At 47.5% G+C, this 12,826-nt stretch overlaps 1 protein-coding gene across 1 annotated transcript in view; it reads right to left on the bottom strand.

Annotated features, from left to right (window-relative positions):
• Positions 1–241: 241 nt before the first annotated feature.
• The window catches only part of Rbpms2 (RNA binding protein, mRNA processing factor 2), a 30,573-nt gene continuing 17,988 nt past the window's right edge, over positions 242–12,826 (bottom strand). The window contains exons 2-8 of the mRNA XM_031344000.1: positions 11,858–11,935; positions 11,287–11,325; positions 10,317–10,379; positions 9,867–10,017; positions 9,250–9,398; positions 1,608–1,677; positions 242–1,345 (exon numbers count right to left, since the gene is read on the bottom strand). Of these exons, the coding sequence (XP_031199860.1) occupies positions 1,615–1,677; positions 9,250–9,398; positions 9,867–10,017; positions 10,317–10,379; positions 11,287–11,325; positions 11,858–11,935 (543 nt within the window). The 3' untranslated portion in view covers positions 242–1,345; positions 1,608–1,614. The remainder of the gene's footprint in view (positions 1,346–1,607; positions 1,678–9,249; positions 9,399–9,866; positions 10,018–10,316; positions 10,380–11,286; positions 11,326–11,857; positions 11,936–12,826) is intronic.

Raw genomic sequence — 12,826 nt, 5'->3', positions numbered from 1 at the left:
AAAAGAAGGAAATTCATCATGTAGGATGGGATGATGGAGGGTGGGCACCTGAAGACCCTGGTGCAGTCACTCCCTACTTTGGGACAGGCTCCTCAGCTTATTTCAGAAGGCAACAATAGCAGTTCTGAGGTGTCCCCACCCTGATCACCACCAGGCCAGGGCTGTTTCTGGCCTCCCTGTTGTCATTCCTCAGCCCAGCAGCCTGCATCCCATGGATCGTAGAAGCAAAAATCAGAGCAGAGTCACTTCAGCTTTTTATTTTGCATTTCACTTATGATCCAGTTTCACATTCTCACAGGGTCACCAATTACAACAGCCACCTCCAGATATCATCGTCCGAAGTAGCCAGACATCCAAGCTGAGGTTTAAAGGTAAAGCACAGACATGCTCGTAAAATAAAACAAAATTGCACAATTACTCCTTCATCTCATCCTTCTTAAACCAATGCCAGACACAAAGGCCGACTGCTACAGAACGGAAACCCCTTTTCTTCTTCATGCTTCAAACTAAACATTAAACTTATCTGACAGGCTGAACAAGGTCTCTTCAATAATTAATGGTAAACACATGAAAAACCCTTTATGATCCATAAATATTTTGTTACACAGGGTACAAAAATACTTTTCATGTTTTGGTTGGTTTTGAAATTCAGGAAGAATGAGGCGCAATGGCAGGGTGGGGTGTGGGGTGCACTGGGGAAGGCAAGCACAAGGCAGGCTTCTCAGACTTGTCAGCCCAGAGCAGGAGACAATGCAGGACTCTGATTAAGTGGAATTCAGAGGCTGTGGATCTGCTGCTGCATGTGAAAGGAGTCTGCGTGCGTGTGCGTGCGTGTGCGTGCATGTGTGTGTATGTGTTCAGAGCTGGGGCCCCCAAGGCAGAAGTGACCACAGGCTCAGGCCCCCCTGAAGCAGGATGGGTGCAGTAGTCGGGAGTAGAGAGAAGCAGTAGGCTGGACCAGCCTCCAGTGCCAAGACCTGTTGCTACGGCGACAGTGTGGGAACAAACCGTACACACATATGCACAAGTGTCACAATTCATAAACATGCAAAATTAAACGTCTCTTTTCCTTGGTGGGGAGCTACAGATACAAGTTTGAGCAGGAGGTCAGGCTGTGCTGGGTCCCAGTGAGGCCTGCAAGCTGGACCTAGGTATCCGAGGCCTCCGATCCTTCTGAAGGTCTTGGAGAACTGAGGAAGAAAACAAGAGCCATCCACTGAGTCAGGCTTCAGATTCACAGTGTCTACAGGGAAGCAGCAGTTCCGTACAGGCCTCGGGTGGCAGTGAGGGCAGAGCCCTGTTTTGGCCCCACACAACCCAGGACCAAACTCCAGGGTGACAAGACCTGAAAGGAAGGGAGAGAGAGAGTTATCAGCAGAGTGGAATGGGCACTGGCTATGGAGGCTGAAGAAGCGGATGCATGGTAAGATGCAGGGTAAACATAGGACAGAAGGATGAAGCAGCCAGGTGCTCCCCCACCCCCGCCCTGTGAACAGGCTCTGGAGCCTACAGCCTGAGCAAGGACCTAGGAACAGGGAAGAGGTTCCATGGCATGTGAGCAGCCAGCATCAGCATCAAGGACACTGACCCCTAGAGCCAACACTCACTGAGGAGCTAACAGAACTGGCGATACTTCCATCCTTGCTGGGCGGAATCAGAGGATGGGTACCAGCGCACCTGCAAGAGAAGCCAGTCAGTACACACTCACCAGCTACTTACTTCCGTCCTCAGCAGAGCCCGGCCAGAGTCTTAGGACTGACCAGGCTGTCGACAGAGAGCCTGGGCCAGCTACTCACCTCTAAGCATCAGCTTCTTCCTCTTAAAAAATGGGAAATCACCACCCAGCTCACCTTCTCTGCACGTCAGGATTTGAACCCCACTTTTTAAAATATACTTTTTTAAAAAAAAAAAAATATGTATTTTATGTATGTGAGTACACTGTCGCCGTCTTCAGACACACCAGAAGAAGGCATCAGATTCCATTACAGATGGTTGTGAGCCACCATGTGGTTGCTGGGAATTGAACTCAGGACCTCTAGAAGAGCAACCAGTGCTCTTAACCCCTGAGCCATCTCTTCAGCCTCTAAAGTATACTTCTTTTGTGTGTGTATATGTCCATTTATGCATGCTTTGGCATATGTGAAGTTACAGAACCACTTGTAGGAGTTGGTCTTCTTCCACCACATGAACTTTAGTTCATCAGTCTTGACAGACAAGTTTCTTTACCCGATGAGCCATCTGGAAGGCTTTGGGGTTTTTGGTTTTGAGACAGGAGCTCATAAATCTCAGGGTGGCTTTGACTCACCATATAATTAAGAATGACTTTGAATTTCTTTTTTTTTTTTCTTTAAGATTTATTTATTGTATGTAAGTACACTGTAGCTATCTTTGGACGCACCAGAAGAGGGCGTCAGACTTTGAATTTCTGATCCCATTGCCTCTACCTTTTGAGTGCTGGGATTACAGAAGTGAGCCACCATGCTTGTTTTATGCAGTGCTGGGGATTGAACCCATGGCTCCATGCATCCTATGTAAACTTTGCCAACAGTGATGCCTAGCCTGAAAAATTATTAACAGGAGCTTGATGCATTTGATGTCTTTGGATAGGTTTCTCAATCTAGCTACAGAACAAACATGGCTGTAAAGAGCAAGAAAGCAGGTAAGATACTAAGGATACCAAAGCTGGCGTGGTCTCCAAGGAGTGTGTCTCCACACACGGGTCTTGGCAGCCACGTTTGACCCTTTTATCTATTCCACACTCTTGCTACATGGCTCCTAAGTTCAGAGACTCAAAAGCCCTACTGAGCCCTCACACAGGAGGAGACAGCTTTAGATCATCCTATAGGGCCAAACAACAGCTGCTTATACTATGACAGCCACAGAAGTCCCAAAGCTGGATTCTCAGAGACTGGTCAATAAAACAGTATGTATCCCTCTCTGTGAGCTGGCAAGAACAGCTGAGCTGCAGCAAGGCAAAGGCTTCATGGGAAGGAACCTGCTCCAGCCATGCACAGCAAGGGAGGAGCATGTCAACCCAGCCTGACCCAAAACTATCTGGGGGAAGGCGGGTCTGAGCATCCAGGAGGAGAGCCTAGAGTCTCCTTAGGAAAGAGTGGAGTGGTATTTAAGAGCCACTGTAGAGAATGAGTTAGAAGCTGGGCATTCAGACAACACACATGGAGCTGTAGCAGGCAGACACAGTTGGCCCACTTGGCTGCATGTGATTCCTGCTTCTTGGGTAAACAGAAAGGGCATGACCAATGCCAGGCCCTCTGGGCTGAGGGAGATGATCTAGGAACCTGCTCTGGTGTCCCTCTCAACTCTAGGTGCTATTTGTAGAGTATATATCATTTAGGCCATCACATCCTCCAAGGACAGACAGACAGTGAAGAGAAGTTAGGGACTGACTATCCTAACACTTGTACACCTGGCACTTAGCAGGACAGGCTCTTCCTTCTCCTGGCTGACAGCTTAAGGGAAGAAGTTCCTCAGGCCCACTGCTGGACTAGGATACCCTCTTAGCTGGATGCCAGGCTAGACACTAGAACTTACTCACAAGAAGCAAGGATATAAGAAGCAGTAGAAGTCTGGTGGCCACACAAGCTCAGAATCTCATGAGCCCCGCTTACCACCCTTTACCCAGCTGGAGCAGCCCCGTGACAATCAGTAAGTACTTGGCTGGCTGGGAGCCCATGGGACCAGACAAAGGGTAACTGGAGGAAAGCTTTCCATACAGGGGAGATGAGGCCTCAAATGGCTGCCTGAAAGTCTCTTCCTCCGGGGGGAGGTGGTGGCACACGCCTTTAATCCCAGCACTTGGGAGGCAAAGGCAGGCAGATTTCTGAGTTCGAGGCCAGCCTGGTCTACAGGGTGAGTTCCAGGACAGCCAGGGCTATACAGAGAAACCCTGTCTCAGAAAAACCAAGTCTCTTCCATACTTGTTCCTCAGGTGTCCTAACTAAGCAGTCCCTCACCCCTGGGGTACTGAGGTGGTGGGTGGGGACACTTATGAGCCCAGGGCAGCTAGGCCACTGATGTCAAAGGAATGTACTTGAATGGATGCACTCAGTGGGGTTGCTGTGGAACATCTCCCAGATGCCTGGCATATGCCTGTGGCCTGGGTCCCTCTAAAAACATCCCAGTCCCTTTCAGTGTCTCCTCTTCTTGCCCTCTGACCTCCATACACACATCGTGGCACTCATGCCCACGTAAACATCATAGATGATGATGATGGTGATGCAGAGGAGGAGGAGGATAAGTAAGTAAATGTTTTAAGTGATCACAGCATCAACAAACTTCACTCTTTGCCTGACAAGACTACCATGTTTGCACCATGACTTTGTCATAGGTCCAAGAATTAGCCATAATGAAAACCCACCAGGCCAAGTACCCACAAATGGCACAAATATGTGGCAAGGGGACTTTCCTCACTAGATCTTGTCAGTAGAAAGGAACTTTCAACAACTTCTTTGACACCTGCCAGGAGCTGGCACATTTATACAATGCTGTGCCAGACGGGCACCTGGGCATAAATCTTGTTACTGACGTGGAAAACTAACTGTCCTAAGATTAAGTTTCAGCAAGGCATGGTGGTTACACTCCTTATGCTAAAATTCAGGTGGTAGAGGTAAGAGAATGAGGAGTTCCAGGCTGGCCTTGGGTGCATGAAACTTTGTCTCAAAAAGCCAAAAGAAACAAATAACACTAATAACTTTGTATAGAAAATTTTATGAAGGATTCACACCTATGGATTTACTTATACACCCACTCCCAAATACAATAGTTTATTTATTTACTATCATGTACGTGTGTGGGCATGTGTGCCAGTGTGCAAGTGGAATCAGTTTTCTCCTTTCGCCTTTGCCTTTCTGGGGGGTTTCAGGGATTGAACTCTGGTCACCATGCTTGGCTACAAGCACCTTAACCCTCCTGAGCCATCTTACCAGGACCTAAAAAAGAATTTTTAAAAGAGGCAGCCATCACTAGGCATGAAAGAACACGTCTGGTATTCCAGCACTGAAGCTGAGGCAGGAGGACTTGTACAAGTTTGAGGCTTTTCTCCCTCCCCCCAACCCCCCAGACAGGGTTTCTCTGTGTAGCCCTGGCTTCCTGGAACTCACTCTGTAGACCAGGCTGGCCTTGAACTCAGAAATCCGCCTGCCTCTACCTCCCAAGTGCTGGAATCAAAGGCGTGTGCCACCACTGCCCAGCAAGGCTTTTCTTTTTTTTTTTTTAAAGGAAAGAGTAAAGTTTTCCCTGGAGTAGGATAAGCCAAAGTTAAGAGAAACCTATTCTGCTTAGTGTTCTCCCTAAATGCAGATCTGCAGGAACTTAAAGGCACATGCTGTGCATGAGTTTCACTCATGAACCTCACTTAAAGTGTCAAGAGTCCCATTACACAGGCAGGAAAGCCTGCAAGGGAGGGAGTTTGTGTCCTTGCGGCAACACCTGCCTTCATGCCTCCCTGCTTACAGGAGTTCTGCTGACTTCAGATCTGCTGGGCTGAACTCCTGAGCCTTCTGTTCCACTTCCCTAAATGCTGGGGGTTAGAGGCCAAGGCCACAATGCCTGTCACAGGAGAAGCCTGTCATGTTAAAACAAGAGTGCCACAGAATTCTCTTCAGGACCCTCCTGCAGGTGTGCTCTGTGCAGCTACCGGGCTATGGAGGCTGGAATGCACTGGACAGGGGAGCGATAGTGGATATTAGTTCTCAAACCTTCTCGTCTTTCATTTTTTTATCTGCTACCATTTCTCAAGGTCACTCCTTGCCCTTCATACTTCTGTTGGTTCTCTGGGTCAGGACCTCATACTTTAGACTCAAGTGTTCACTTCCTTATTTAGTTACTTCCAGCCTCCACTTCTGGTGCAGTACTGCCATGGAGCAAAGTGGGGAAGGATTCTTGACAAGGAAACACAAGACATCACTCCATGGAATATGCTGTTTGCCTTGTAACTACACCTGGTCCTCATGGCATGCAGGTGTCCAGTGAGCTTGAAAAACAAGATCAGAACTAAAGACTGTCTCGTTATTAGTCTCCCTCCAAGATATAACAGTGTGCTGTAAGGTGGCCTCCTTCCTACTCCCAGGAAGGCTAGAAGGCAGCACCTCAGGCAGACACAGACCTCAGGCATCCAGCCAGACGATAACAATCCACCTGCCTTAGCAATCATAAACCCTGGCACTTTGACAGCACTTTATTTACACTGACAGCTGCATTCAAAGCTGAGTGTCTCAAAAAGCAAAGCTCAGCACTTGGGAGGCAGAGGCAGGTGGATCTCTGAATTCAAGGCCAACCTAGTCTACATGGAGAGTTCTAGAACAGCCAGGGCTACACAGAAAAACTGTCTTTAAAAAAGGGTGAGGATGGGGCCCGGAGAGATGGCTTAGTGTTAAAAGAGCACTGGCGGGCTGGTGAGATGGCTCAGCAGGTAAGAGCACTGACTGCTCTTCTGAAGGTCCTGAGTTCAAATCCTAGCAACCACATGGTGGCCTACAACCATCTGTAATGAGATCTGACTCCCTCTTCTTGTGTGTCTGAAGACAGCTACAGTGTACTTATTTATAATAATAAATAAAAGCTTTGGGTTTGGAGCGAGCAGGGACTAAGTGAGCAGGGTTGACCAGAGCCAGCAGAGGTCCTAAAAGTCAATACCCTACCAGATGAAGGCTCACAACCATCTGTACAGCTACAATGTGTACACATATACATAAAATAAATAAATAAATCTTTAAAAAAAAAAAAAAAAAAAAGAGCACTGGCTACTCTTCCAGAGGTCCTGAGTTCAATTCCCAGCAACTATATGGTGGCTCGTAACCATCTATAATGGGATCTGATGCCCTCTTCTGGCATGTAGGTATACATGCATTAGAGCACTCACATACATAAAACAAATAATTAAAAAGGGGGAGGCTGGGGATGGGACCCTTGAGATATAGCTCAGTTGAGAGTACTTGCTTAGTATCCATCCTGACACCTGCCTGTGATCTCAGCACTCTTGGAGACAAGGGATGAGAGGCTCAAGGCCATCTTAACCCTTGGCTACACACTATATAATTAGAAATTAGCGTGGGATCCGAGAGACCCCCTTGGCTACAAAATCAAAGTTTTACAAACAAAAATGTGTGGGGTAGGGCTTGCGCCCACCTTCAAGTAAGTACTATTGTCACTATTTAACAAGGAAATGGAGAAATTTAAAGTTAAGCAACTTGTCAAAGGTCACACAGAGGTTGAGTAATGGGAGCCAGGACCTGGACCACAGTTAGAAAGCAGTAGAGCATAGGAAGAAGATGGGAAGGGGATCACAGGACAGGCGGCTAGAGTTCAGGGACCAGTAGCAGGACACAACTCCCAGCTGGCAGAGCAGAGGATCCTCTCCTGAGTTCACTTGACAAACCCACTGTTGCTAGCTCCATATACCTGACCCAGCCCAGCCTTCTCATTTTACAAATGAGCACACATAGGCCCAAAGGTGAAGATCATGTAGCTAATTAGTAGCATAGCTGGAGTCATAGTACCTCAAACTGTTCCTGCATTTAAAGCTACCAGCTTGCTTAGACTAGATCACATACACGCACTCGCGCACACACATGCACACACACACACACACACAAAATAGGCTTCCATGTCTCCTACTTTGCTCCTGCATTAATACTCAAATACTCCCCACTGTAAGGCATCAGCTACCTTACATGAATTTTCCAGATGCCTGGGGTGCTCAGCTGGAGAAAGTACCACATTTAACCACATTTTGGTCCACAATCAAAACCTGCCGGAGACACTTTCCTGCTGGGGTACACCTGCCTCGATAGCGGCACCTGGCTTGAATTTTCCACATGGAGATGGGGACAAACTCTGCGTCCCAAAGCTGCTCAAATGGATATGCACTCAGATCCTAGGTAAAGTGCCCAGTTCTGCTTCCTGGGAACCCCTCCCTCCCAAGCTTTTTCTGTCCTTTCTCCCTATTCCCTTTCTACTGCCCAGGTTAGGACCAAATAAATAGCCACCTCCAAGCATTCCTTTCTTGACAGTATAGGACACTCCCTGATGGACGGCCACTTCAGGGCTCACTTTTTGGTGACTTAGCTGAACAGAGGTTTAGATAGACAAGACTGCCCTAGATTTCCCTCCCGTGGCTGCTTGGCTGGGTCCCCTAAAAATAGCTACTCTTTTCTGCCCCCAGTGCCCAGTCCCCAAACCTGTAATCCCAGCACCTGGGAGGCTGAGGTAGAACTACCAACGGTTCAAGGCCACCCTTTCTCAGAAAAACAGAACTAAGCAAAGCAAAACAAAACACACACACACACCAAGAACAAAAGGTGTTTTGCATGCTTGTAATCCCAGCATTTAGGAGTTAGAGGCAGGAGTATCAGGAGCTCAAAGCCAGCCTGGACTACATATATAAGTTCCCCCATTCTCCCTTTGAAAACTTAAATAAATCTACCAACAAAGCAAAATAATTAAACCAATAAAACCTACCAAAAAACAGGGATGACAAGATGGTTTGGCCCACATGGTACAGAACTGATTTCTAAAGGTTGTCTTATAATCTTTGCACATATGAGACACACATAAATGTAATTAAACGGGAGTCCAAAACTATCCAGGCAAAGTTCTGGCCTTTATTCTGTTACTACCCAACTCTAAACAATCCAAAGGCACAGTATATTATTCTAGCTCTCCACAGTAATAACTGAGGCATGGAAACCTTTAATAGCTTGAAAAAATTCATAAAGACAGGAAGGCCGAGCAGACCCCGCCTGCATGTCCCTGGTTTCTGTTCTTAACATTCAGATCCCTAGGGACACCGATTCCAAATAATCTGGGAAGATAACTGTTGTGGAATTTTTGGGTTTTGTTTTGACCCCATGTCTCACATTTTTAGTTCAGGCTGTCTTAAAAGTCCCAGCAATCAAGCTGGAGAGATGGCTCAGCGGTTAAGAGCACTGACTGCTCTTCTAGACATCCTGAGTTCAATTCCTAGCGACCACATGGTGGCTCACAACCATCTGTAATATGATCCGATTCCCTCCTATGGTGTGTCTCAATACAGCTACAGTGTACTCACATACATGAAATGTCTTTAAAAAAAAAAAATCCCAGCAATCCTCCTGCCTCAATTTCCTAAATACTAAGATTACAGATACGAGCTACCATCCTGAGAAAAAAACAATAATTCAGAGACAGGAGCAGCCTATGCCAAGTACAGAACCAACTTGTCTGTCTTGTCCTCTACCCAAAACGGCTTACCTGAGCATGTAGGGCGGCAGCAGCAGCAGTGGCAGCTGGGTAGGTGAATGTGGTATGTGAAATGGCTGGGCTCAGCTCTGTGGTGTAGAGAGGGTAAGGGGCCCAGGCCTCTGGGGATGCAGGAATCAGAGCAGTCCCCATCAGGTCATCTATAACAGGAGACAACAGTCTCCACAGTCAGAACACTGGTCTCCCCTCCCACACCCCCTTCTAAACAGAACAGGACCCAGCACTCTAACTGAACCATAGTTCCCCTTCCTCAAGACCAGGGAAAGAAGCCCCGTGAACGTGCTTGGCATGGTGGATACCCAACTTCGTGAAGATCTCAAGTAGACCACAGATAGCCTATATTAAACAAGAGAAATCACAAAAAGGCTTCAAGGAAATCCTGCAGCCCTCATAAAGCCTTAGAGCCCAGCCTTCTTGAGTCTAGAAAAGGCTGTACAGGAAGAAGTGGGCTGCTAAGTTTCAGGGTAAGTGGCTATGGGTGATAGATAGAAAGTCCCAGAAAAGGAGACATGACTGATCTTAGGATCTGAATATATAGAGTTTAACAAGAGCCTGCTGGCCTAGGCTGAGCCAGAGGGCAGGAGAAGGAAGGTCAGGGCCCCACTCACAAGGGTCCCGAGCGATCAAGTGTGCTCCTAGGGCAGGGTGGACACTGGTAGGATTTGGTGTTGCTATTAGTTTGCTCTTGGCCATCTTGGTGTTGGCTTTGGCAAACTCTAGCCTCAGGGTCTGTGGGTTCTCCGGATCAAAGCGAATACCCTAGATGGGAAGAAAAGAGAGACGTATGCAAGAACCCATACTGTCAGCAATCATCCATGCAGAGGGCCCCAGAAGCAAGCTTGGCTGTAAGACTTTTCCACACAGGGCTACAGCAGAGGGAAAGGGGCTGAGATGTGGGGTGATGACACTTTCACAAACCAGGCAGCCAAAGATTCTGCCCAGGGAAGGTAGGAAATAAAAACCCACATGTTTATTGGTGTGCAGTAGGGGAAGATCTGCAGTGGACAGAACAGGGCCAATCACCTTGTCAGAGAAAGGCCAGCCCTCTGTCTACTCACATTCAACGCGTTTTTGGCTGCTTCTGCTCCCGCCCGACTGTCAAAGATCACAAAACCAACAGGCTAGTAGGAAGAAAAAGAGAAAACAGCCTTGCATCTGCACCCCAGGTCCAGCACTTGCCTAGCATGTATAAGACCTTAGGTTTGACCCCCACAATAGTGCAAACACAAGAACATAACGACAACAACAACAGGAGGAGGAGGAGGAGGAAGAGGAAGAGGAAGGAGGAGGAGGAGGAGGAGGAGGAGGAGGAGGAAGAGGAGAAGAAGAAGAAGAAGAAGAAAAAGAAGCAGCAGCAGCAGCAATAGCAGCAACCAACACAATTGAAAACAGTATTTGACTTGCTGGTTAGGGAATACAGAAGAAATAAAGCTCTTGCCCATACCCTTCCTAAGGTATGTCTGGAAGATTCACAATTCACAAGCATCTAAGTTAAGTGTCCCTTCTAAGTACCACACTATTAAATAATTCTAAAACAGCACTGGCCCATGGACCATATTAAAGATCACATTTTCTGTAAGTCTTTTGTTGTTGTTTGTTTTTGTTTTTGCTTTTTTAAAATTTAAACCAGCACCAAGAACTAAAGCAAAGTCTGGCATGCGTCAGGCAGGTACTCTATCACCAAGCTGTAACCACACCCCAGAAGCATTTGTAAATACATGCAGATAAGGTTGAAAGCTTCTGACTTGACACTCCTAATGGCCTCCAGGAGGCCAGAGCCCAGCTATCATCTCTACTGTCTTCAGCCACAGGACCAGGCAGTCTGTGTTTCCAGAATGCCAGAGCCAGACAGAAAGGAGAGAGGCTGACAAGGCCCAGCTGGCTAGAAAAGGAGAGTGCTGTGGAGGCTGTCCTTCTGCCAGGGCAGAAGCAAGACAGCAAGTAGTGGGTCTCCTTCAGAAGCCTTCAAACAGTAGGACAAACAGCAGTTAGTCTGGGTCGAGAGGAAAAACCTAGGAGAGAAATTACCTGTCTTGAGGTGAGCTTGATCAGGGACCCTTCATAGCCCTGTGGAGAGAGGTGGCCATTTCAGGGGGTCAGAAACTGTTGCTGTGCTAACCCAGCACTGTCTCCCCCATCAGCCTCCTGTTTCTTCAGTGAGCCCCTGAATCATTCTGTAATCATCCAAAGGCAACCTTTACACTGAGGCTGAGTTTCCTGCTGCCTTGGTGTTCTGAATCACATGGTATAGCAATGCCCAGGGCATTCCCAGGGCTCTACTAACTTGTCATTGGAGAGCAAGTCCCTTATCCAGTTTCCTCAGCTTCAAAAAAAAAGACTATACCGAATCTCAAGAATTCCTCACATGGCAAAGACTGTTAAGACTCTTTACCATCTCCACTTTACAGATGAGGAAACAGAGGCTCGGCAGGGCCGAGAAACTGGCACAAGATGAGAGTCAGCAGAACCATCGTAGATAAAGGCAGATCTGTGACCCCAGTTTCTGAAACACCTTTCTGCAGTTCAGTCCACAGCAGAGATGCATTCTTGCTGCTCAGTCCCGATCCTAGGCTCTGGGGGCTCCTGGATCCTGACTCACCTTGAAAGGCCGGAAGAGCAGGTAGAGTTCTCTAGGTTTAATATCCACAGGGAGGCCACTGACAAACAGTGTCCGGACCTAGAGACAGAGACCACAACGGTCAGGGTTGTTCATTCATGAGGTAGGGCTTACAGAGAAACAGAGTGCAACCCAGGCCTCCTGTACACATGCCGTTCGAATACACATAGCTGTACACATAGCTTCGAATCTATCAAAGTCTTCTTTAGGCTTCACACAACACTGGAGCACATCTCCAGGCAACAGACGCAAGGCGGAGGAGCCCCTGTGCATAAATGTACCATCCTTTTCCAGACCCATCAAAGGCCACCAGCCCACCTGAGAGAGAGAGAGCACCCCACCCCATAAACAAGCACATGAAAAGTGGTGGTTTTGCACTTGCTACACAGTCATAAGCATCAGAGTTTGGATTTGAGTACCCACATAATAAAATAGATATCCCACGAACACTTGTAACCACAGCTTTGAGAAAGATGGAGACAGGAGGATACCGGAGTTGGCTGGCTTCTAGTCTAGGTTCAGGAAATAAGTGGAGTGACCAAGAAGACACGAATACCCTCTTCTGGCCACTACTCATCTCGTGGACACAGACTCATATATGTGTGAGCACGTGCGCACACTCTAATAAATCTTTTTTTAAAAAAGTTCTATTTGCCAGAAGATAACTCATAAGCCCTTGGTGGTAAAGCTCTGGTCCGGAGAGGCAAAGACACTTGAGGAGTTTTTCTTCGAGGGGGATTGGGGAGAGGGGGGGGCCATAGACTGCTAAGTTTTCTGCACTCCACTCCACAGTAGCTGGAAATGAGTTATAATTTTATCCTTAAACCTAGATAGCACTTAGCAAATGCTATTAAAAAGTTACTAAACTTAGCTGGGCGTGGCACATACCTTTAATCTCAGCACTAGCGGTGCAGAGGTAGGAGGATCTAAGTCTGAGGACAGCCTAGGCTA

This window comes from Mastomys coucha, unplaced genomic scaffold (assembly GCF_008632895.1).
Source record: "Mastomys coucha isolate ucsf_1 unplaced genomic scaffold, UCSF_Mcou_1 pScaffold23, whole genome shotgun sequence".
Taxonomy (NCBI): Eukaryota; Metazoa; Chordata; class Mammalia; order Rodentia; family Muridae; genus Mastomys; species Mastomys coucha.
This window is presented reverse-complemented; position numbering and strand designations above follow the sequence as displayed.